The sequence below is a fragment of the Oncorhynchus clarkii genome, chromosome 24 (genome assembly GCF_045791955.1).
Source record: "Oncorhynchus clarkii lewisi isolate Uvic-CL-2024 chromosome 24, UVic_Ocla_1.0, whole genome shotgun sequence".
Taxonomy (NCBI): domain Eukaryota; kingdom Metazoa; phylum Chordata; class Actinopteri; order Salmoniformes; family Salmonidae; genus Oncorhynchus; species Oncorhynchus clarkii.
In genome coordinates, this window is record NC_092170.1 from 7563952 (window position 1) to 7590824 (window position 26873).

The 26873-nt window shown below is 41.3% G+C and overlaps 2 protein-coding genes across 3 annotated transcripts in view; both read right to left on the reverse strand.

The window, feature by feature from the left end:
- Positions 1-2428: 2428 nt before the first annotated feature.
- LOC139382776 (HHIP-like protein 1) lies at positions 2429-17081 on the reverse strand. The gene is made up of 9 exons (XM_071126922.1): positions 16794-17081; positions 11805-12451; positions 11466-11609; positions 5509-5837; positions 5210-5336; positions 4829-4974; positions 4343-4424; positions 3838-3920; positions 2429-3708 (listed from the first exon to the last, which is right to left on the reverse strand). The coding sequence occupies exons 1-9, from the start codon at positions 17079-17081 to the stop codon at positions 2582-2584; spliced, it is 2973 nt and encodes a 990-aa protein (XP_070983023.1). The 3' UTR covers positions 2429-2581.
- Positions 17082-24689: 7608 nt separating this feature from the next.
- Positions 24690-26873, reverse strand: part of LOC139383009 (uncharacterized) — a 39820-nt gene continuing 37636 nt past the window's right edge. Inside the window, exon 4 of one of the 2 annotated variants that reach the window (XR_011628681.1) lies at positions 24690-26360. Coding sequence is in view for 1 of the 2 variants with exons in the window: in XM_071127301.1 (XP_070983402.1) it covers positions 26257-26360 (104 nt within the window). In the remaining variant the exon portion in view is untranslated. The remainder of the gene's footprint in view (positions 26361-26873) is intronic. The other variant, XM_071127301.1, reaches the window with a different exon arrangement.

The following is a 26873-nucleotide window of genomic DNA, read 5'->3' on the forward strand; positions in this document are numbered from 1 at the left end:
GTGGACCAATCGAAATAATCCACTATATTTCATTTATTTCTACGTCTACCATTTACCATCACTTCTGAGACAGACCATAGTCTTAGATATGCAGTTTTAGAAACGTATTTGTCCTGTAAACATTACATGGCCATTTTGATAGCGCACAGGGCTGCGGGTCAAACCGTTGTGGGTTTGCAGACTACCATAGAGTAGGGGTGGAAAGATCTCCTATATAGTAACATGAAAATAATATTTTATAAACATTTCATGCAATTCTACTTTGTTATATAATAGCGGAAACTTTTTTTAATACCACACGTTACCTGAAATTACAAGATAAGAATGGACAGAGAGGTTAAGCATCTGTTCATTTTATCATATTTCTCCAACTCCAAATCAGTGTGTCTTGTTTGCAACGAAACTGTCCCTGTTTGCAAATAATACAATCTGAGCATGGTGCTGAACTTTCAAAAGTTAGGCCTACCTTTCCACCCCAGACAGAGTAGGCATACCAACGCAGAACAAATATAAGCTTTAATTGCGGGCTACTCTTCTTCCATGGCTTAACCCAATGAGAGGTCACAAGTAAACCCAGTTGTCTTGGTTTAAACAGTTTACTCAATTGATAGTGACAGAATTTGATTAATTCTCAAGCAAAGTAAATGTATTGTCTCCTCGGCTATGGAAGGTTGTAGCTCAGCCTCTGAATATCCAAGAAACGGAACAATGATATCCCCATATGTATCGGATTCATGTCTTTCATGGGTATTTTACAGCTTGTTCCTATATATAAAGCATCGGACCAAAGCGATGTTAAATATCACTTTATTTAATCTCATTCGTTTTATTTTCTTCAAAATCTTAAACTAGTAAAATCTTGTTAGTAAAATTTAATTAGAATGAAGATGGATTAAATTAATTATGCCCACTCAGTTGCCTACTTTCAGCATCATGAGCTGTCCATTTCTGACTGATTGTGCCGGGGCTTCTGCTTCAAGTGTCAGCACCACAATGTAAATTACTCAAATATGGCTTATTGTGAGGTCAATAACTCTGATAAATAGGCTGACATGGGCAAGAAACATATTGCTTTTAATAAAATCAATTATAGTAGTAGCAAGCTATCAAAGTTGACCTCAGGTCCTCCTCATCTTCCTGCTCTCTTTCTCAAATTGAACAGAACATAGGCTATAGGCTTGTCCATGCGCAAGATGGACTAGGCCTAATTTTTTTGAAAGCCTTTGACTCTCCTGGACTGCCACTATATGCATACACAGGACAGCCATTGGTTAGGCAAAACACAACAACTTTTTGATCAGCAAGAGCAGAGCAGACATTGGGCTCAGTGTTGGAATATCCATTGCAGTGTGTAATGCAGCCCAGTTTTATTTACACAATCCCAGCAGCCATCTTAGAAATATAACTTTGCTCTGTGCTTCTCCAGGCATGCATTTCGTGAATGTCTTCGATAATTTGGTTGAGACCACACTAGCCTATAGGTGCACTTGATAGGGACCATTATGTAAACTTTTACTTAACTACATTCCTAAAGAAAATACTGTACGTTTTACTCCATACATTTGTCCTGACACCCAAAAGTACTCTTTATATTTTGAATGCTTAGCAGGACAGAACAATTGTCAAATTCAAGCACTTATCAAGAGAACATCCCTGGTCATCCCTACTGCTTCTGATCTTGCCGGCTCACTAAACACAAATGCTTCATTTGTAAATTATGTCTGAGTGTTGGAGTGTGCCCCTGGCTATGCTAAAATAAAAACAAGAAAATTATGCTATCATGTCGGATTTAGACTTCTCAGTTTTCCATTTACCATGAGCACATGAAACCACCCTTCTCCCTTATCGTCCAGCATTATGCCTCGTTCAAGTGCTAGTCGGAACATGTATAACTACAACCTATTAGCAAGTTGAGTTTCCTAGTTCCGACTAGCATGTGAACGCAGCCATTAGTCCTCTGAATAACAGTATCGTTTTATCGGGTTGTCCATGGGTGATGCAGTATGCTTGCTTGAGTAGAAATGAGGAGCAAGAATTCAATTGAAATCTCAATTTATTCGTCTCAATGGCCTTAAACAGTTTACATACTGTATATAATCAGTCATATTTTACAATAATAAAGCACACAATGTCCAGCATTTTCCTTTTCATTATCATTATTATAATTATTATTTTGACATCACTTCTTCACATGTAGAATTTTGTTTTATGAAAAAGAAAACATATGTAATTATCAATTCATACAATGTAAAAAATTATAATTTCAACAAAATATATGCCATTTCTTCCAGCAGAGGACAGTATTGTAAAGTGATACACTTTTTTCTGGAAGAGAGACAAGGAAGGAAAGGGATTCTGCCTCTGAAGTAAAGTATCAGGATGTCTAGTCTACAATCAACAATTGTTGTTAATCATCTTGAATTCATCTTGAATTCGCAGTGTGTGTGAGTATGTGTGGGGGAGTAGAAGGGTGAGATGTGTCTGACCACAGTTTGTGCCCTGAAGTACAGTACATAGAGGAAGATTCTGTTCATGCACAGGAGAGTAGCAATGATCCCCCAATCAGACGTCGTTTGGCTCATTATTTATCCTCGTCGTGGTGGTAGCCACACACCACCCCCACATCCTCATCGTGTGCACAGTTGTGCTTGCCCACCTTTGCCCGTTTGCAGTCCAGTAACGTCCTCTCTGTGCCTTCACACTCCACATCATCTAGCAGGATACTGCCACTGCCGCCCCCCAACTCCGCCCGTTTAGCCACACGCAGGGCTACAGGGAATCCTAGTTGCTGGCACACCACCGTGGCCGCTTTACTACTAAACAAGTCATCACACACTGTACCCCACTCCCCCCGTATGTAAATCTCCACCCGCCCACGGTCCGATAGCTGCTCTGCACTGATCAGCCTCACAGACCCAGCCCGGTGCTTCCGGCGCCGCTGCTTCCCAGGTTGGGAGCCCCGGTCCTTCTTGTTGAACCGGTTCCTTGTGGAACGGTCTATCTTGTCACTCTGGCCTTTCAGGAGCTTGTCCTGGACCTTTGAGAGGGTGAAGTTAGGCCTCTGGGTGGTGGGCTTTGTTGAAGCTGTACAGTACATGGGCCTTGGTGTGGTCTGGGGCCGGTTGGTCGTATCCCCTAGTGGTGGGGGTCTGACCATGTCGTGTGGTTGTGGTCGGGTCAAGGGTCGTGCTGTTGGTGGAGAGGGCCTTCTGGCTCCAGTTGTCAACCGTGGTCGGGGCTTCGGAGTAACAGTGGGCCTGGTGTAGGACAACGACATTCTCTGCCGGGAAAGAGTGGTGGCATGACCTGGCCTGGCCGTCACTACCTGCCTCCATGAGGTGGTCAGGGCAGGTGTAGCGGTACCAGTAGGCCTCTGCTGCATTGAGGTGGGGTTGGAAGTTGTTGCTGCAGGTTTAACAGTAGCCCGCGTCGTCAGAGGTTTAATAGTAGCCCTCATCGTTGAAGGTTTAACTGTAGCCCGCGTCGTTGCAGGTTTAATAGTAGCCCTCATCGTTGAAGGTTTAACTGTAGCCCGCGTCGTTGCAGGTTTAGCGGTAGCCTTCAGGGTTGCAGTTGGCGGTCTGTAGGTAGGTCTTGTCGTCGTAGAACGCATGGTGGTCGGAGGAGTACGGAGAGTGGTAGTAGCTGTTCTTCTAGCCGTAGTAGTGGGCACAGCAGTAGTCATCGGCTTCTTGTCAATGACAAACTCTGTAGAGAGGATGTCAAGCGAGAGAAACAGCCCTTTAGACCACTCCAACTGACCGAGATGTGTTGCACTATGACTCATGATAGCCCGCAAACACAGAGCGACTCGTGTTTGTTTGTGGTGTCACTTACCCTCCGTCGGGTGGAAGTGAATCAGCTTGCCCTTAATCTTGACAAGAGTGGGCTTGAAGCTGCACTTGCCTGGAGGTGCTCTCCTAGATGGTGAGAGAAATCCATTGATTCCAAAGCTGCTCATGATAACTCTGATATCTCTAACTATGATATCTCCTAATAATACAGTATTGTGTGATTTTAATCATACGTTATCATAACCACATGAAAAAAACAATTATATCATAGATAAGCACATTATATTCAGTAAATTGCATTTCAGGGTAAAGGATTTAGCAGATATTCCCTTAGCGTGACACAGAGCGATTACATTTGTGATTACATAGTTAAAGTAAGATATGTACTAAACAAACACAGGGGGATTGAAGACCAGATCAATAATTGGATGGACAATAGACATTAGTATATCTGGCAAAGGTATGTCTGTTTTGGGAATCTTTCATTAATTCAAGATTAATTCCCAGAGCCCCCTGGCTGTTGGGACATTGGGACCCTAGTTTAATACCTGGATGGATCTACTATCTTATAGATCACCCCCGCTCTGGCAGACGCACTGGGAGCTCCCGTTGCCAGGAAGTACAGCTCCCCTAGAAACAAGAGGGGAAAAGGATCTAAGACCCAGCACAAAGATATGCAACACTTTCAAAGTGAAATGAAGACAGACCGTTTCTTTTGAACCTCTTCCCACTCTAATCAGCTTTGAAGTCAGGAATTCTGAACAAGATTGCTTTTTGAAACTTATCTGAAGTTAAAGAGCATGCACTAAGTGGTGCACCACTGGGTTTGAACTGGGTGTTTTTATTTTTTTATTGCCGTTCAAAAGCAGCAGACGCTCATCATGAAATAACTCAGAGAAGCAATTTGTCATGGTTGCCTTGGGTGAGTGAATTCACAAGCAGCATGCATCCCCTAATGGCCTTTTCATGTACGGATCAGTACGAACAAAACACAAAGAGACACAAAAACATGCAAAGCTAGTTGTCAAGGTTACCTGCCTCATCTTCAGCAAAGGAGATTATGTATTTGTAATAGCTGTTGATGAGTTTGGGGAATCGGCACGTCTGGCCTTTTCCCATACAGATCTCCTTGTACTCCCACTTCCCAGTGCTTTGGTTCTCCTTCAGTGACATTAGGCGCCTAGGCAGACAAGTAGTCACTCAGATTGTGCATGTGTCAAGTGAGTTTTAGGGCAAAAAAAAACTATTGTAATGCTATTGTTTTTATGCATTTGAAACATTTGGCAATAATCTTTCAATGTTAAGAACATTTGTCTATCAACTTCTTTTCGAGGCATGACAAACTATGGAACATTTTCAGCATATTGATTGGTATAACATTGGATAAATGTAGGTTATGTTGTATAAACACACACCCACTCATAAAATCCCCGAATATGTAGAGGCCATTGAGATTAGGCATCTGGCAGCCTCGGTATATGTAGCCTCCAGTGACCGACTTCCCCAGTTTGTGGGGGTAAGCGAAAATAGGTAGAATGTCATCTGAGGAGAAAAAAATGTAATACAACAACACATCTCACTTTGGAAACACGCTGCAAGAATGTTTTCACCGCTTAAGGGATTTAATAGATATCTGAACTTAAAATGAGCTGATGCTTGATAGAGAATCAGCCTGACACTTCTACCAAGCCTGTAGGAGGAGTAGCCTACTTACCAAGAGAGGAGTTGCGACACAGCCTGTTGTCATAGCAGGAGAAGCCCTCCTTGGCTCTCCAGCCGTAGTTGCCACCCTTGACGATGAGGTCCACCTCTTCAAACTTGTTCTGCCCCACGTCCCCGCAGAACAGTCGGCCACGGCCCTGCCCGGTGATGGGGTCGCCCCGGTCGATGGAGCAGCGCCACATGTTACGCACCCCGTAGGCATAGATCTCAGGCAGCGAGTCCTTCTCCCCCAGGAAAGGATTGTCTGACGGGATACTGTAGGGGTCCATGTCATCGTTGTTGTCCACATCGAGACGCAGCACCTTGCCCAACAGAGTGGACCTACGCACACATGGGGTGGAGTTTATTCATAGGAAAATGTACGAGCGTTTTAGTGTGTGCTTCTGTCATTGTTGTGTGTGCTTCTGTCGTTGTTTTTCATTTGTGTTTGTGTATCCAACCTGGTCTCAGACCATTTTGTAAATCTGAGACACTCTAGTATGATACAGTGGCTTGCGAAGGTATTCGCACCCCTTGTCATTTTTCCTATTTTGTTGCCTTACAACCTGGAATTAAAATAGATTTTTTGAGGGGTTTGTATCATTTGATTTACACAACATTCCGCTGGTGTACAGCAATCTTTAAGTCATTCCACGGATTCTCAATTGGAATGAGGTCTGTGCTTTGACTAGGCCATTGCAAGACATTTAAATGTTTCCCCTCAAACCATCCATCAATCCATCAGTCCTTCAATTCGGACCAGTTTCCCAGTCCCTGCCGATGAAAAACATACCCACAGCATGATGCTGCCACCACCATGCTTCACTGTGGGGATGATTTTCTCAGGGTGATGAGGTGTTGGCTTTGCTCCAGACATAGCGTTTTCCTTGATGGCCAAAAAGCTACATTTTAGTCTCATCTGACCAGAGTATCTTCTTCCATGTGTTTGGGGAGTCTCCCAAATGCCTTTTGGCGAACACCAACGCATTTGCTTATTTTTGTCTTTCAGCAAAGGCTTTTTTCTGGACACTCTCTCGTAAAGCCCAGCTCTGTGGAGTTCTTCATGGTGCCGCTCGCTTGGTGGTGCTCCTTTCTTAGTTGTGTTGCAGACTCTGGGGCCTTTCAGAACAGGTGTATCCATAATGAGATCATGTGACAGATCATGTGACACTTAGATTGCACACAGGTGGACTTTATTTAACTAATTATGTGACTTGTGAAGGTAATTAGTTGCACCGGGTCTTATTTATGGGCTTCATAGTAAAGGGCTGAATACATATGCACGCACCACTTTTACGTTTAAAATTTAGATTTTTTTTCTAAACAAGTTACTTTTTTAATTTCACTTCACCAATTTTGACTATTTTGTGTTTGTCCATTACATGAAATCCAAATAAAAATCGATTTAATCTACAGGTTGTAATGCAACAAAATAGGGAAAAAGCCAAGGGGTTGAATACGTTTTCAAGGCACTGTATGTTACATTTCGTATGATATGTATTAAATTTGCTCATCACTCATTTCGTATGGTATGTTACAATTTACATTATATGTTACGAATTTGCAAAACGTACAATATGTTGTGAATTTGCAAAATGTATGATATAATGAATTCTAGCTAGCTGGCTAACATTAGCTAGGCTATGGGTAAGGGTTAAGTTTAGGAGTTAGGGTTAGCTAAAAGTGTTAGGGTTAGGGGAAGAGTTAGCTAACATGCTAAGTAGTTGCAAAGTAAAAAGAAAAGTAGTAAGTATTTGAAAAGTTGCTAATTAGCTAAAATGCTGAAGTTATTCAGGATGAGATTCAAATTCATTTCAGACAAGGATTAAGGTTAGTGTTAGGGGAAGGGTTAGTTAAAAGGTTTAAGGTTAGGGTTAGTGAAAGGGTTAGCTAACATGCTAAGTAGTTGCAAAGTAGCTGAAAAGGTAGTAAGTAGTTGAAAAGTTGCTAATTAGCAAAAATGCTGAAGTTGTCCATGATGAGATTCAAACTCACAACCTTTGGGTTGCTAGACTTTCGCATCATACATACTGCCGTACTTTCATTCTTGCTTTAAGTAACCATATGTCTTATGTAACCATACGAAACGTAACATATCATGCTAAATTGAGTGTCTCGGATTTCTGTTTACTATGTTGCGTCTAGTCTACGAGACCAGGCTAGTGTATCACAACAGTCATCAAAAACATTTATGTTTAATGATGAGTGAGTACGTTATAGATGCACAAAGGTCATGACCCTAGAGCATTTTTGGGGGAATGATATTTATGCCTCCATGACTTTCTCACTCATCATTATTCATAATTCCTTCATGATTATCCATAATCATGGTAACATCAACATTAATGTAGAAGTATCCAGAAACATATTCTATTCTTATTTACAATAATTATTTTTGTATTATTTACCATTTATTTCTATTGACCACAACATCATCTGAAACACAACCAAAACAAACTGCAAATGCATCCAACAAGGTTGTAGAGTAGACAAGTTTGATGTAGTCATTGTGTGCTAGGAAAATGGGACCTAATATTAAAAACGTTTGACTATATTTAATACACTATAAGTGGATGTATCCAAATACTTATGACTAAATACATAAAGTGCATAAATTGCTTGCATTTCTAAACGATAAAACAGATATGAAAATACCCTCAAATAAAAGTTGACATTCTGTACTGTCACCTCATATAAAACATTTCATCTCAAATCCAAAATTCTGAGGTATAGAGCCAAATGAATCATTTTAGCTTCACTGTCCAAATAAATAAATAGTGGAATTTCTCTCTCTCTCAATTCAATTCAAATTCAATTCAAGGGGCTTTATTGGCATGGGAAACGTAAGTTAACATTGCCAAAGCAAGTGAAGTAAATAATATACAAAAGTGAAATAAACAATCAAAATGAACAGAAAACATTGCACTCACAGAAGATCCAAAATAATAAAGACATTACAAATATCATATTATGTATATATACAGTGTTGTAACAATGTCTCTCTCTCTCTCTCTCTCTGATACACACATACTATTATGCGGCCCACAGCATTCGTGTCTTGTGTAAATATTAGCCTTGGCAGGCTCCACAACCCTCATATCCCTGGCCTCCCATTCATTGGCTGTCAAGAAACCCTCTGCTCATCTTTCTTCTCCTGCGATGAACTGAAAGGGATGTTTCCACCCAATGGAACTCAATAGAATGCCTTTACCGTAAGTACCGCCCCCCGTGGTAAAGCTGTGATGTAAAGATCCCCTTATTTCCGCATGCATGCATTCTGCTATACACTAGAGCTACCCAACTATAAACTAGACATAACCCTCTTCTGAGAATAACACATAACAAGGTTTGATTTAGAGCACCTGTTCTTACTGTACGTCTTGCTGCTGTTGAAGATAGGAGGATGAGCTCATTGTTATGGCTGGAATCAATCATGCATTTTCCATATTTTTTGTGATTTGTTTGATACTGTTCCATTTATTCCATTCCAGCCATTACAATGAGCCCCTTTCTCCTATAGCTCCTCTCACCAGCCTCCTCTGCACCACATTTACATCTACATTGTAATATTCTGAACAGAGTAGCAGATATTTTACCTCCACTCAGGTCTTTAAAATGAGAGGTAAACTTCCCTTTTAAAGCTCAACTACACAAGACTGTAGTAATTATCACATGGTACGAAAAGGCCAGACATCGTCCGACAACATTCCGCATAAGTATTACTTTTGGCCTGGCACTGCAGGTCCAGACACTGGCCACTGACCAATACTCTGTGGGGGTGGCACTCACTTAGAACCTGACTGGCAATGTTATGCCCTGTCCTTGCCCATGGTTCAAAATAAAAATGCATTCTAAGACACAGACTGTCCAAAGCTCAGTGATGTTTTTTTCATAATATCACTGTGTGTACAATTCTGCCATTGTGTTATAACTATAGAGGCTTTGAGTCATTTCTGAATGGCCCTGCGACACTCTGTAGACTCTGGGCACTGCCAACCCCTGCCCCTGCCAGGAGAGAGCTAAACTTACAAGGATAATATTGTGAACAACTGTACCGTCTCTGTCTGCATAAATGTACACATAACGTTGAGCTGAATGTTTGTCATGTCAAATGCTCAGGGGTTGAGGTCATACATGGCGATTCTCTCCCAATTTTGCCACCACTGACAAGTACGGTCATAAAATCGCACTTTCATGAATAGCTGCTGAGTGGCATTTCTGAAGGTCTTGTAATTTAATTGGAAAACGTTGAGCTTAAATCCATAAATGTGTCACTCCCTCAATCCCTAGAGAAATGTCTAGTCAAAGTTTCTAGTAAAATATTATTCTACCCTCTGGAGTCAATTAATATTCTGTAATATTAAACTTGTGACAACTCAGACATAAAGTTAATCTATGATGTGTATTAGTTTACCATAAATATAATAATTACTAGACATTTACCATGGCAACAGTATTTTCCATTCTTTAAAAAACTTTAACCCTTTTTAACCCTTTTTTCTCCACTTCCTGTCTAAATGACGTGTCCAAAGTAAACTACCTGTTGCTCAGGCCCTGAAGCCAGGATATGCATATAATTGGTACCATTGGAAAGAAAACACTTCGAAGTTTGTAGAAATGTTAAAATAATGTAGTAGAATATAACACAATAGATACTGTAGGAGAAAATCCAAAGAAAAACCAACCAGAATCTTTTTTTTGAGAGAGACCATGCTCTTACAATGGAAAGTATAGGGGCATACTGAATTCTAGCTCCCATTATGCAATTCCTATTGCTTCCACAGGATGTCAGCAGTCTATGTTCAAGGTTTCAGGCTTGTAATTTCCAAAACGAATAAGAAATATCAGTTTTAGTACAGGGACACAATCCTGGAAATTCGTGTTTGGGCGTGCCATGAAGACAAGACACACCTGCTAAAATGTATTTCCTATTGAACATACTTCTTTCCGTAAGAAATATTATAGTTTGATTACATTTTAGAGTATCTGAGGAGTGAATAGAAATGTATTTTGACTTGTTGAAACAAAGTTCAGGGGTAGATTTTCGGGTTCCTTTCTCTGCAGGTTGAACGAGTGGATTACTCAAATCGATGGCCCCAACTAAACTGACTTTTTGGGATATAAAGAAGGATTTAATCTAACAAAACGACACTACATGTTGTAGCTGGGACCCTTTGGATGACAAATCAGAGGAAGATTTTCAAAAAGTAAGTGAATATTTCATCGCTATTTGTGAATTTATGAAACCTGTGCCTGTGGAAAAATATTTGATGTGGGGCGCCGTCCTCAAACAATCGCATGGCATGCTTTCGCTGTAATAGCTACTGTAAATCGGACAGTGCAGTTAGATTAACAAGAATTCAAGACTTCAACCGATATAAGACACTTGTATGTACCTAAATGTTTAATATCCATATTTTTATGATTATTTATTTGAATTGCGCGCCCTCCAGTTTCACCGGAAGTTGTCCCGCTAGCGGGACGTCTAGCCCTAATTATAGAATCATGTATCACTGTAGTATCATATGAGAAGGTCACATAGTGTGAGAGTTGAGTACTACAGTTTACAAACACACTAAAATACTAACTGTGCCCTATGGTCCCTTTACTGTAGCTTAGAACTCTCCTGGCATAAAAAAAAATATGTCACGCTATAGGTTTAATGTTTTGAACCCTTATTTTTCCCGTAATTTCTTGTCTGTAAATAAGTATACTTTAAAGAGCCAGCACATCACATTAAGCGTTTCCATCCACTACTATCTCTAATACTCCAACACTACTGTTTAGGTGTCCTTAGTTGAATGATAACTGTATCTTCAACATTTGAAAAATGGACGTCTCTGAAGCAAACATATCATTCTGACCTTCCAAAAACATCAACATGGGGTGAAGGCTAGAAATACACTAAATGTCATCCACTAATTTGTTTCCCCTGAATGTGTTTGAAATGTATAGAGCACAGTGACTCACTTATTCTGGGAGTTCCCAAACTTGCCAAAGGGGTCCCCTGCTCTTCCGCCATCACCGATGAAGACATAGAGGTAGCCATCGTGCCCGAAGAGAAGTTGGCCCCCGTTGTGGTTCGAGGCAGGTTCCACCACTTCCAAAATAGTTCTACAAAGAAAACCACTCATGACCAAACATCACTAAATTAGAAATCTGATAGGATGAGTGTAGTTGCAGATCTCTATTTCAAATCTGCTGGTTCGTTCAGATTTGTTTCAAAATGTCAAATACATTCATGTGAATGGAGCCGATGACACTACAGGTTCTGATTCAGTCCATGCTATTTGGTGATACTTCTCTTACCTCTCTGAGGAGTGGTCTAGTTGGTTCATATCATCAGCGGACAGTGTAAACTCACTAATGCGGATCCTCTCCTCCTTCTTCACAGACACAGAGTAGTAGACATAGGCCTTCCGCACCACAGTGAAGCGCGGGTGGAGGGCCATGCAGAGGAAGCCTCTCTCATCCCCCGCCCAGGGCGAGGTGAGCACTGCCTTGGTCAGGTTGAGGAAGGGCCGGTCAATACGGGAGCCGTTGGCCAGGTACGCCCACACGTAGCCCAGCTGCTCGGCCACAAAGAAGCGGTGGGTCCCGTCGTCGGCATGGACCATTGCCACTGGGTTCCTCAGGCTGTTGGCCACCTCCTGCAGACACAGCTGCAGACAGCCCTCGGGGTCCGCCCGAACATCTCCCAGGTTGGCATTGAGCTTGTCGTCAGAGAGCACGTTGGGGTAGCAGTACTCCCTGTCTTTGAGTTCCAGGAAGTTACAGAACTTATTGCGGTCCTCCTCTATGCCCACCGTGGCGTTGTTATCGGTGAGCAGGCTAATGGTGTAGCGGCACTGGTGCCAGAACTCAGAGCAGTAGTCTCCGCACAGGCCTGGCAGCTCCCTCATGGGCGTGTTGGCATCCTCAGCATCATACAGGTGGGCAGAGTAGGGAGAGCACTCCTGCAAGGATAAGGAAACCTTGTTTGAAAGTGGCAGAGCTTTTGGGGCTTGGACGACACACGCTTTTGAGCAAAACTTCATGATCAGTAGACCTACCTTATCGGCTGATAACTTTCATAATGAGCTACCACTTAAGCTGTAGTATATAGCCACTTGATTTGTGTAATGTCGTATATAATCTTCAAAAGTATAGTCCACAGGTTAATCCTATGCCATGTCTGTTCGTGATACTGTGCAGCTATTTTCATGATGTACTCTCCCTAAGCTTGAAAACATTTGTAATTCGGCATGTCCTCTTCTCATCCCAGTACTAACCAGATCAGCTAGTAATAACTGTTCTAGAAATAAATAAGGCCTGTTGAAGTGCATCTTAGAACGTCCAATCCCTTATTAAGTCAAAGACACAAAATTACACTCATTTTGACACTGGTAAACCGTTGGGACAATTATGCCAAACATATAAACCACCTTAAAGACTGGTACTGAAAAAGACGGGTTCTGTTACAAAGACTCTGATGAATGATATATCATATGATTCCAAGTCATAATGTGTTCTGGAGTTCTGCTGAGTATTTATTTACTTCTTTATATTTAAATCTGGGATATGCTCTCTCAAAGGTACCCTCAAACCACTGCTCAAAAACTCAATGTCAAAGCTTTTAAAATCAACAGCACTGGCCAACTCTGGGCTGAAATCTGTAGCTGACCATAAATTGTTAGGTGGATTATGCAGTCACATGATGTCAGGCAGTGACATAAACAAAAGGGGGCAATCTGGAGGTGGTATGTGTTATGCACAGCCACACTGTGTGTTTGAGTTGGGGGTACAGTAAAAACTAGTAGGTAAGAGCTGACAAATGTGGGCATATAGCCACTAAAAAGAACATAAAAGCATGCATGAAATGCCTTGATTATACACAAAATGAATGATATATCACATCACATCATAGCACCTTGTGGGAAATGTTTATTTTTTTTTACTTACATCATTTCTGTTAGATCTTAAAATATCTAGATTTGGCTCTTGTTGAGGGGTTCATTTGTTTCTGCAGATCTGAAATAGTTTCCCAGCTATCTCCCAGCAGGGTGAAATCCCTTTCAAGTCTTTACAAACAAACCCGGCCATGGTGAGTCCCATTTCCTTTGTGCATGTGTTGGAACTATCCAGAGAAATTGTATGAAAAGAGCCCAGTGTTCAGTGAAGCTAAGCAAAGCAGGATTGATATCATGCCATGCTTATTTGGTTCAATTTCAATCCAAGGTGAAAAAGGGAATCTCTGAGTCTGAATCTAAGATGCTATTGAACTACGCCAAACATACAGTGGCTTGCAAATTTATTCATCCCCCTTGGCATTTCTCCTATTTTGTTGCCTTACAACCTGGAATTAAAAAAAACAAATGGGGGGGGGGGGGGGGGGTTGTATCATTTGATTTACACAAAATGCCTACCACTTTGAAGATGCAAAATATTTTTTATTGTGAAACAAGCAAGAAATAAGACAAAAAACTGAAAATTTGAGTGTGCATAACTATTCACCACCCCAAAAGTCAATACTTTGTAGAGCCACCTTTTGCCTCAACTATAGCTGCAAGTCTCTTGGGGTATGTTTCTATAAGCTTGGAACACTGGGATTTTTACCATTCTTCAAGACAAAACTGCTCCAGCTCCTCCAAGTTGGATGGGTTCCGCTGGTATACAGCAATCTTTAAGTCATACCACAGAGTTTCAATTGGAGTGAGGTCTGGGCTTTATTGCCTCTCTGATTAATGCCCTCCTTGCTTGGTTCGTAAGTTTTGGTGGGCAGCCCTCTCATGGCAGGTTTGTTGTGGTACCATATTCTTTCCATTTTTGAATAATGGATTTAATGGTGCTCTGTGGGATATTCAAAGCTTCAGATATTTTTTTTATAACCCAACTCACATTTGTACTTCTCCACAACTTTATCCCTGACCTGCTGGCAAGCTCCTTGGTCTTCATGGTGCCGCTTGCTTGGTGGTGTTGCAGACTCTGGGGTCTTTCAGAACAGGTGTATATATACTGAGATCATGTGACAGATCATGTGACACTTAGATTGCACACAGGTGGACTTTATTTAATTATGTGACTTCTGAAGGTAATTGGTTGCACCAGATCTTATTTAGGGGCTTCATAGCAAAGGGGGTGATACATATGCACCACCACTTTTCTGTTTTTTAAGTCATTTTAAAAATTTCACTTCACCAATTTGGACAATTTTGTCTATGTCCATTACATAAAATCCAAATAAAAATAAATTTAAATTACAGATTGTAATGCAACAATATAGGAAAGACGCCAACGGGGATGAATACTTTTGCAAGACACTGGAGACAAAAACCTCTAGGTGGCAATTACCCTTCTATGACTCTCTGTAATAAACATACCAGCGCTACCCTTAACCATATAATTTATTGTGTAATTCAGCCCAAAATCAACAGGGCCAAGTTTAAAAAAAATGTTAAATGCATATAAAAAAAATCTATGCATATAAAATAGAATGAGCAGAACTGGAGTCCACATTCAAGTCAATGATTTGACAGTTCTAGCCATTCTATTTCTATGCATGTAATCCTAATCCAGATAGATAACTTTTGAAGAACTGCACCCTGGTCATTGTTCTTTGCCCTGTTTCATCTCGTTTCATCAAATGGGTTTTGACTCCTCTGGCCTCTACTGTAGGCAGCCCTGATAATGCAGTAACTTAGCCAATTATACCGTTCTGTTTAAATCCTTCGGAAATACTGTAAATTAGGCCGGCGTTGGATGGGATAGGGAGTTCTGACAACAGCAATCCGTCAAACTTAAATCCACATGCCTTTTGTTCACAGAGATGACAACCAGATGTGGCATTAGAATTTGTACAGTTTAGCGTGGAAAAAAAACCTAGATTAGCACACCCACAAACACTGTGATTGTAAAGAAGGTTAACTACACAGTGCAGGGTGAGCTGGTAGGGTTAAAGCTGTGTGTGTTGGTTTCCTTTCCTCCATAAGTCACCAAAAGTCAACATAAATACACTCAAAGAACACTCTAAAAAGGCCCTCCTTCCAAAAGAGGTGGGCGGTAATGAGAGAGTGCACATGTGCCACATTGTATAGGACAAACCTTCAGAGTTCCACGTTGCCACGATCACGGTAAATGTGAGACTTCTCAGCTTCCAACGTTGGGAAGGAGGTATAGGATAGGCTATATTGAGTTAAATGGCTGACGTCAATGTTACTAATTGTTTTGTATCCCAATAGTCAGCCTTAATCCCACCACAAGTAGAAGTTGTAGTTCCTTCAACTACTTCAGCTGGATTCAACTCCTCACCTGCATCTCCCTCCTGCACTCCCTCCCTCCCTCCCTCCCTCCCTCCCTCCCTCCCTCCCTCCCTCCCTCCCTCCCTCCCTCCCTCCAGTGAAAATATGATACTGTATATCCTGTTCAGTGGCCAGACAGGAAATCAATGTTTCGCTGGTGGTCAGTGGACCTCTTGACAGATCACAAGCAGCCCCCTGTATCTATGATAACTGTTCGGACAAAGGGCATCATTGAGCAGAGTTTACCCTGGCTAAGTGGCCGTAGGCATTCGGTCTCCAGCTACTGACCACACTGCCTGTATCTCAGCATGGCTGATAGGAGAGCTGAGAGCCAAGCACAACAGCTCACTTCCACCAATGGAGGCTGCTGAGGGGAGGACGGCTCATAATAATGGCTGGAACGGCGTAAATGGAATGGCATCAAACACATGGAAACCATGTATTTGATACCATTCCACTAATTCCAGCCATTCCCACGATCCCGTCCTCCCCAGCTAAGGTGCCACCGACCTCCTGTGACTTCCACTGGATCCAAAACCAAACAAAGCTGAGGACACATGGGCTGTGATTCTCTTCATTGGAGAGGAGAAACAAGTAATCCGTTTACAGTAGTGATGTTGTGGTACTGTGGTTCAGGACCCTAAATCCACCATTGTTAACAGTGCTGTCGTTTCTCATGCTCAAACAGTCAAGTCAAGGTCTTACATAATACCTCCAACTATAATTTGTTCCAATCTACAGCGTGCACATTTGGAAAGGCCTGGGGTATGTTATTATCATGATGTCCACATACATTTCACTAGCGCAGGGGTGTACAAATCTGAATGAAGTATAGTTTCATGAAATGTGATAGCTTAATCTGTATACATTTTTCATGTCCTGTGATGAATTAGTAACAAGTGAAAATGTTTTAAAACCGTGCAAGAAGGTAATCCATTCTAAAAATATCCTGCAATTTTGTGGACTGTTTTAGAGAAGGAGTCATTAGCTAACATCTGACTACTGACAGACTTCAATTTACCTGACAGAGGATGGTGCGTATGTATTTCGCACAGGTCACGTAACCCAAGTAGTCAAAGTAGTCCATGATCTTGTAGAAGTTCTGGGAGATCTTGTCATCTTTCTCCAGGTCACAGCAACCAAACTTGGCATACTCCTTACAGAAGACCAGAGGCTCCCGTGGCTGGAAGGGGGGCTTGTAATCCAAGCACTGGGGGTGTGTGTTCCCATGTCGGGGTGCGAGTAGGACCAGTAGGACCAACAGCCACCGGGACATCAGCTCAACTCCCTTTACACTTACCCCGCTCATAGCAATGGTAGTTCACCCTGCCACCTGTAGGGCTAAGTAATGGAGTGAGGCAGAATTCCAAAAGGTCTGTGTATAGTGGTGATTCTGTCCCTTCCCCCTGGTGCTTGACTGTTGGAGAGCCTTCCTATGTTTGCTCTGGACATGTGCTCTTTTGTGGGACAAAAAAACGAACGGTGGTGGAGAGCAACAGGCCCTTTCATTCAGCAGTCAGCCCCGGCCAGCCACGCTGCTTCCACTCTCCACTCAGATCCTATTCCCATCCCTCCCTTTGCCCCCTCCCTCTGCTCCCTCCTCCCCTTACTCTCACTCGCTCTCTGTCTGTCCTCCACAGACACATGGCATTCTTTCCCATTGCAGCCTATCTTTATCACCCTGCTGTAGCTTCCCTCCCCCTCTACATACTCCGCCTTTTCTCTACTTCCCACACACCTCTCTACCCTGCCTCACTGAGGGGAATATACTAGGGGTGTGTGTGGTTGAATGACTCAGGACCTTGTGCTGAAAGAGGAGAGCAATGGATCCTCCACACACCACAAACAATGGCATAGCCTATACGAAACTGTATGTATACGATGGAGTACATATGGATAACGCTGTTTGATATAGGCTTCTGCCGTTATTCAACAGGCATTTGTGAACCACTTGGTTCCAACTGAAACTGAAAATCCACCCTAAAGTGAATTGAGGCGAGCGATAAGGGGCAAGACAGCATTTGAATTGACTTGCTACAGTTCCTAAGGGTTGTGTCCTAGACCTACAGGGTATACAAATACCACTGTTGTATGTCTTTCATTTCGACTCAGCCACCTTCCTCCCATGTACTTGGCTTCAGATGTGACACATTTGCAGAGCACACTCTGGTAACAACTTAGGAACTGTTTATATTTCCTCTTTCAATTACACATTTTGAACATGTGGATATTAAACCATATGCATCCCAAGAAATAAATACAGCACCACAAGCTCATGAATCAAATATTGGTTATTCAAATCGGTATCATCATTTTTAATTCCTTCTAGGATGTTTTCAGACCTTGCATTGTCGTCCGTGTTTAGTGCTTTATTGAGGTGAAATGGCTGCGAGACAGAGTAAGTGAGTTCATCTGCTTTCTGGGAATTAGTTAAATACCACAGAATGCTATTTTTAGAGAAAAAGTTATGTCTCATCCTTATTTGCTTCAAAATGATTCAAGCTCTGTCAAATTGGTTGTTCATCTTTGCTAGACAACCATTTTCAGGTCTTGCCATATATTTTCAAGCAGATTTAAGTCAAAACTGTAACTCTTCCACTCAGGAACATTCACAGTCCTCTTGGTACACAACTGTAGGTTATTGTCCTGCTGAAAGGTGAATGACTCTCCCAGTGTCTGGTGGAAAGCAGACTGAACCAGGTTTTCCTCTAGGATTTTGCCTGTGCTTAGCTCCATTCTGTTTCTTTTTTATCCTGAAAAACTCCCCAGTTCTTAACAATTACGAGCTTACATGATGCAGCCATAATACAAATATGGAGAGTGGTACTCAGTAATGTGTTGTATTGGATTTGCCCCAAACATAACACTTTGTATTTGCTTTGCCACATTTTTTTGCAGTATTACTTTAGTGCTTTGTTGCATACAGGATGCATGTTTTAGAATATTTTTACTCTGTACACGCTTCCTCTGTTTCACTCTGTCAATTAGGTTAGTATTGTGCAGTGGCGGAAAAAGTAGCCAATTGCCAAACTTGAGTAAAAGTAAAGATACCTTAATAGAAAATGACTTAAGTAAAAGTGAAAGTCACCCAGTAAAATGCTACTTGAGTAAAAGTCTAAAAGTATTATATACTTAAGAATCAAATGTAAAAGTATAAATCATTTAAAAGTCCTCATACTAAGCAAACCAGGCGGCATCATCTTCTTGTTTTTTTTAATTTATGGATAGCCATGGGCATAATTTATAAACGAAGCATGTGTTTAGTGAGTTCGCTAAATAATTGGTTGTAGGGATGACCAGGGATGTTCTTTTGACAAGTGTGTGAATTAGACCATTTTATTGTCCAACTATGCATTCAAAATGTATTGAGTACTTTTGAGTGTCAGGGAAAATATATGGAGTAAAAAGTACATCTGTAACGATGTACGCAGAGAGTCAGGAAGCAAGTTCAGGGAGTGAATACATTTAATAAAAAAATGAACAAAACAGCGCACCGACATGGAACAGGAACAGAAACAATGACGACTGGGGAAGAAACCAAATGGAGTGACATATAAAGGGCAGGTAATCAATGAGGTGATGGAGTCCAGGTGAGTGTCCTTATGCGCAAATGGACGTGGCGCTGGTGACAGGTTTGCGCCATAAACGAGCAGCCTGGTGACCTAGAGGCCGGAGAGGGAGCACATGTGATATTTAGGAATGTAGTAAAGTTAAAGTAAAAGTTGTCCAAAATATAAATATTAAATTAGTAGTAAGTAGTATTTTCAATGATTTTTACTTAAGTACTTTAAACTACTGGTATTGTGGAGTAACTACAATGTTGTTGATCCATCCTCAGTTTTCTCTTATCACAAACATTAAACTCTGTAACTGTTTTAAAGTCACCATTTGCCTCATGGTGTAATCTATGAGCGGTTTCCTTCCTCTCTGGTAAATCAGTTCGAAAGAACGCCTGTATCTTTGTAGGGACTGGGTGTATTGATCCACCATCCAGAGTGTAAATAATAACTCCACCATGCTCAAAGGCATATTCAATATCTTTTATTTTTTAGATAATTGTATGTGTGGGGTACAAGGATGAGGTAGTCCTTCAAAAACCATGTTAAACCCTATTATTGCAATTTATTATGTGACTCGTAAAGCACATTTTTACTCCTGAATTTATTTAGGCTTACCATAACGAAGGGGTTTAATGAGTATTGACTCAAGACATTTCAGCTTTTCATTTTTTATTATTATTTTTTTTAAATGACATTATGGGGTATTGTGTGTAGGCCACTGACAAAAAAATATACATTTATTTGATTTTAATTTCAGGCTGTAACACAACCAAATCCAGGGGTTGTAAATACTTTATGAAGGCACTGTACATAGTCATTGAACACTTGTCGCTTTAAGTGCTCAGCATATGTGGGAACTCCTTCAAGACTGTTGGAAAAGCATTTCAGGTGAAGCTGGTTGAGAGAATGCCAAGAGTGTGCAAAGCTGTCATCAAGGCAAAGGGTGGCTACTTTGAGCAATCTCAAATATGGTATAAAACACTTTTTGATACTACAAGATTCCATATGTGTTATTTCATAGTTTTGATGTCTTCACTATTATTCTACAATGTATAACATAGTAAATGAGTAGGTGTGAGTAGGTGTGTCCAAACTTTTAACTGGTACTGTATATACACACAAAATTATGTAGACACCCTTTCAAATGAGTGGATTCGGCTATTTCAGCCATACCCGTTGCTGACAGGTGTATAAAATCGAGCATGCAGACATGCAATCTTTATAGACAAACATTGGCAGTAGAATGGCCATACTGAAGAGCTTAGTGACCTTCAGCATGGCACCGTCATAGGATGCCACCTTTCCAACAAGTCAGTTGGTCAAATTTCTGCCCTGCTAGACCTGCCCTGATCAACTGTAAGTGCTGTTATTGTGAAGTGGAAATGTCTAGGAGCAGCAACGGCTCAGCCACGATGTGGTAGGCCACACAAGCTCACAGAACTGGATCGCAGAGTGCTGAAGCACGTAGCGTGTAAATGTTGTCTGTCTCTGGTTGTCTGTCTCATTCACCACTGAGTTCCAAACTGCCTCTGGAAGCAAGGTCAGCACAATAACTGTTCGTCGGGAGCTCCATGAAATGGGTTTCCATGGCTGAGCAGCCGCACACAAGCCTAAGATCACCATGGGCAATGCCAAACTTCGGCTGGAGTGGTGTAAAGCTTACCGCCATTGGACTCTGGAGCAGTGGAAACGTGTTCTCTAGAGTGTTTTATAATGTTTCACCATCTGGCAGTCCGACGGGCGAATCTGGGTTTGGCGGATGCCAGGAGAACGTAACCTGCCCCAGTGCATAGTACCAACTATCAAGTTTGGTGGAGGAGGAATAATAGAAGCACGTCCCCGCAGTAATTTTCCAACATCTAGTGGAAAGCCTTCCCAGAAGAGTGGAGGCTGTTATAGCAACAAAGGGGGTGTAAAAAAGGCAGGGACAATTGGGAACTCTGAAAAAGCAAGGTCGAATCATGATGACGTCAGTGATCTTCAGTTCGGAGCTCTAGAAAGAGGCCCGTGTTCCCGACTTGAAATTCCGAGTTGGATGACCATTCAAAACCTATTTTCCCAGTAGGAGTTCCCAGTTGTCTTGAACTCACTAAGGTCTGACATTTCCCAGTTCTGAGTTTCCAGTTGTTTTGAGCGAGGCAGAAGTCATGCTGGATTGACAGCATGGCCAATGTTGACTGTTTTTCCTTTTAAGCTTGGAAAAGAGACCCTTAAACCCAGACTTGGACCACACACCCACTGCACTGAATAGCAGGCTAGTAATTGCTTTGCGATGCTTGCAGTTAGCCACTGATTCCTTCCAAACCACTCATTGTTGAATTTTCCATTTCCAACTTGTATAATGTTTATGTTCAATGGGCGATAAGCACGGATATGTTTAATCTATCATTTAACTTAATTATTTCTCGTCATCTGAAAAGGATTTGCCAGTAGATTGTTGACTTGATTCATGATGACTGCTAGCTTTCTAGCTAAGATTTTGAAAGTATGATGTTGATATGATCATTCCAATCAAAGCTACTGTAGATATAATGTGATTTGACATAATTTTACCTGTGGCCATTGACCTTGAGCCTTCTTGGATGGACACTTCTAATGTAACTCTATAACAGCATCCAAGGGGCTTGAATTTGTTTAGGTCTACACATAGATTTTGCGGTGACGTAGTGTCCCCATGAGTGACAGAATACTGAGCCAATCACGGCGCAAGTAGAGAACATTACCAATCCCTACACTACATATTTTCCGCTGGCTGCCCCAGGACCACAGAAAGCACTGAGCTAGGCTGAAACACCGGCATTTTGGAGCTGCTTTCCTCAATAAAGCAAAGAAGAGACCGAGTTTGTATGCGGCTTTAATAACTCAATGTTCATTGTTTTCAAACTGATATGTGACACGTATTAATGCCAAAATAACAGGCAAACAATTATTATTATTTTTTTTTTTTTGCTAAACAGGTGGGGCTCTAGACTGCCCTGAAGTGTACAAAACATTAAGAACACCTGCTCTTTCCATGACCAGCTGAATTCAAGTGAAAGCTGTGATCCCTTATTGTCACTTATTAAATCCACTTCAATCAGTGTAGATGAAGGGGAGGAGACCGGTGAAAGAAGGATTTTTTTTGGCCGGTAATCTATTGGAAAATAATAAATATATTATAAAACATGTTTTTTAAAAATTTGAATTTTTAAGCCTCGAGACAATTGGGACATGGATGGTGTATGTGTGCCATTCAGAGGGTGAATGGGCAAGACAACAGATTTAAGTGCCTTTGAATGGGATATGGTAGAAGGTGCCTGGTGCACCAGTTTGTGTTAAGAATTGTAACACTGCTGGATTTTTCATACCCAACAGTTTCAAGTGTGTATCAAGAATAGTCCACAACCCAAAGCACATTCAGATAACTTGACACAACTGTGGGAAGCATTGGAGTCAAAATGGGCCAGCATCCCTGTGGAACACTTTCAACACATTCTAGAGTCCATGCATCGACGAATTGAGGCTGATCTGAGGTTAAAAGGGTGTGCAACTCAATATTAGGAAGGTGTTCCTAATGTTTTGTACACTCAGTGTATATCTTGCTATCGCCCTCTTCCTCTCCTTGCCTGCCTGCCTCAGAGTATCATCGCAGGGTTGAGTATCCATTAACTCCAGAGACAACGCTGGAGCAGTGCATTTCATGCTCTGACGCTTCCCTCCATCTCCAACCTAAGAGCCAGACCGTGTGAGTGAAGGAGGGAGAGGGTGCATTCGGCTTGCACAGGAAAGTCATGTGTCTGCAGTCGTTCAGGGGAAACCAGTATACTGCGCTGCTCTTTCAGAATGATACACAGCCAAATCCACCCTTTAGTTTAGCATCACTAACAATTATTTCTAATGAAGTTACATTTTGGTTTGATTAACAGTGACTGCATGATTGTTACGCAATTCCAACACTTGATAAAAGTGGTGATAAAAAGGTATGAGACGCCTGACGGTATTAACCTTTAGAGTTCATTTTTGTGTCTCGATCAATCATACTACACTACCCCCCCTTCCTTCGAGAGACTGTGTCCCCAAGCTTCTCTATACCAAGTTCCTCACGTGAACACGCCTCTGCGATGGCCTCCCAGGCACCATCCCAACTTCTGACATCAATGTAGCGAATTCGGGAGTACCTCCGACAGGGACTCGAACCCGGCTCCAGCGACTGAACATTTTAGCTACGTATGGTTTTACTGTGTCTGTGTAGACTATAGCAATCCAGATACTCTGACCTGAATTACAAGGTACCTTTCAGTGGTAAAATCAACAAAAGGACAGATATTTCATTGTGCACCAGTGGAGACTGTATTGAGGGTTGAGGATGGCACTTTACAGTACATTGCTGTGACATCATGGGGATGGCAGCAAATGAACATGTTTTGTTAAGCTTTAGAATGCCCAGTGGACTAACAGAGAAGGGTATTCCCAAAGTGTGCATATTCTCTCCCCAAAGACACATCATGGCGTGACTACACATATATCATGGATTGCCAGGAGCCAAAACATCCCAAACAGTACAAAACACACACCCAGTGTCTCTTACGTATACACATCAATTGCTTACCGTACCATAAAACTATCCAAGCATGCATTTCAAATCTAATATACACTCTGTACATTCTTACCACCTATCGAGATATTGTTGCCAAATTAATATTAGCCTTTATCCCGATGATTTACTGGTTTTCCAGTGGACTAACAGAGTCAGGTCGACACCAATACTTTTGGCATTAATATTCCTAATTCCTATGTAAATCTATTTCCTGACATATTATGTAACCTATCAGCCAAGCAAAGTTAGTTCCCACAATCCAAGCTTGTTCCAGCTCTAAAACGAGTTGGATTTAGTGCTTTTACCTCGTGATTTACCCCAGTTGCTCTCAGAGAAAAAATGTGACAAAATGCTCAGATGGCCATGAAAAAGCCCAGGATTTAATTTTCAGTCAAATTGCTACTGACACTAATTGATTGCCGTTTTAATTGTATACATGAGAAATCAAAAAGCCACATTAATTTCATATTGCATTATAACACTCCATATCTCCAGATGGCCACTTGAGTGTGGATGTGCCAGAATGTATAAGCTGATTTCAGTTTTGAACTGGAGTTGCCATTTCAGAGCTAATTCTGAAAGAACAAGAAAATGTCCCCTCTTTAAATTCTGACGAGTAACCCATTACTAGGAGTTTGGGGATAAACATTTGTTCATAGGATGAAATTAGTCCACTGTGGATTCAACCCCATATGAGCATGAGAGATGAGACATTGACAGAATTTGTGATAGCATCATATTATTCACATTCATATGAAGAATAACCTGACAGGACAGCCCATCATTTTCACGTTCCTATCAATTTAATTGAATTATAAAGGATGGTAAAATCATGAGGTTAACAGACAATATAGATTTTTAATTATACAGGTAAAAACACATCTACTTCTAAGCTTTTCTGTTCGCTTGCAAGAGTGTGTAAAAATACAAAATAAATACATCAAGGCTTTTAGCAGCAATGTTTCTGCACTGACTGAATTACTAAAACATCGGGAAAAAGTACACGATCGATAAAAAGTTTACAAAAAATATTCCTCAAAACGAATAAACATTAGTTCTACATATTTGTTCACGTACAAAGTAATTCATCATTCAATCAATATTCCATCAAATAAGATCATGATTTTTACATTATTTATCCCTTACTGGAACGCAGCTTGCAGAGTAGTCAACTAACAAAATGTTGGGATGGAAATAACCCAACACATGCAAACAAGCTAGATAAGTACGCTTATACTAAATCAAAATATCACAGTTGAAATTGAAAACGCAAGAAAATGATCATTGTTGAACTGTCAAGTGGTCTCGCACCAGCTGCATTGAAGTGTTTTCCATATTAAGATGTCTTTCCAATGAGCATGCACACATGGCTTGGATGTTGGGACTAATGAGGAGCATATGAACAACAGAGCTGGTCTAATTTACTGACGTGCACACCACCATTATCCTCATAAAGGTACACGTATTGATTCCTGGCTCATGTAATGCAAGCCACAATGTGTGTGTGTGTGTGTGTGTGTGTGTTTTGGTTAATCTAGCATGGGAACAAAATAATAACGAGCCTCAAATATCAGGTGTAACACAAAACTGGTTTCAATAACTTTCATAGTGCTTATACTGTACACTGCAATCATGATTACACACACTGGAATTAAAATAAATCCCAAAATGTTTCATTTCCATTTTTAAACAAGGAATGTAGGTCATATATTTATGGGAAGTCAAGACAATAAGTACCCCCCCCCCCCCCCTCCCTGGAAATATCATTTAAAACACATTGCAGTAATGTGACTCTGTGCAATATTTTGTATGAAGTAATTGTTATAGAATGCTTTTGTGAATGAACATTGTGAATGAATTTAACCAACACAGTGACTGTATTTAGCCAATAGCCTTTTGATAATCAGTATTTCATAGTGGTAACCCTGACACCTACAGGGAGGTAATCAGAACGTACAACCCTGCAACTGGATGCACAGAAAAGTAGAATCCAAGTGTTCAGAGTCGACAAAGTCGATGTATATCCATCTCCATTCGTTGCAATGAATGTGTGAATCGCTGTCAGGTATCCATTTCTAAAACAAGACGTATAGGACTCCAGAAGGATCTTGCTCTTTTCCTAGTGTGGCTTCACTTTCTACGTTCTTTTGAGTGTTATGAGTCACAGCACATTCTAAAATAAAGTCAACTACTAAGTAACCTTGGATAAGATATGGTATTATTTGCTGAAGTCATGAATATGATGTCCGTCACCTCTCAAGTCCCACCTCTTCCATAATATCCCTCCTAGCCCCCATGTATAGTCTTTATGGGTTCCCTGTAGGTGCTTTAAAAAAAAGTCACAGTCCCTAGTCACCCATACTGTCTCTGCTGTACTGAGGATACAGGAAGTCTGCTTTAATGAGCCTATGTGTTCCTGGGGGCAGAGGAAGGATGGACAATTCCTGGGAGTCTGCAGAGACAAAACATAAACAAGCCACGGGTTAAGGGAGCCGCTGTGAATCAGGAGGGAAGGGAGTGCATATGATGTCCGGCAGCATTAAAGTCAAGAAGCATTCTCATACCTCCGACTGAACAAACATGCAGCGTAGCCTCGTTGCATAATGCAACACTCCGCCGAGGATGAGAGGCTGGGATGCTTAGGACCCCAGAGCAATAGAACACCACAAAAGTGAGGCGATCTATGGAGGGTGTTACCATAGCAACAACATATAGAGACACCCACTGAAGTCTGACCATATTTTCATTAGCCCGCTAGCTAGGTCATTTGTCAATTCATACATGGGTATATCACGATATGTGAACTGTTGTATTCATAAGCTATTAAATATTTACAAAGACTATCATGCTTATGAATTATAGAACTTCCAAGTCAGTGTGGGGCAGCATATTTATGCAACATAGTCTAGGGATATACCTCAGCAGTAAACATGTTTGACTGTGTGTGAATAACTATGACATTAGG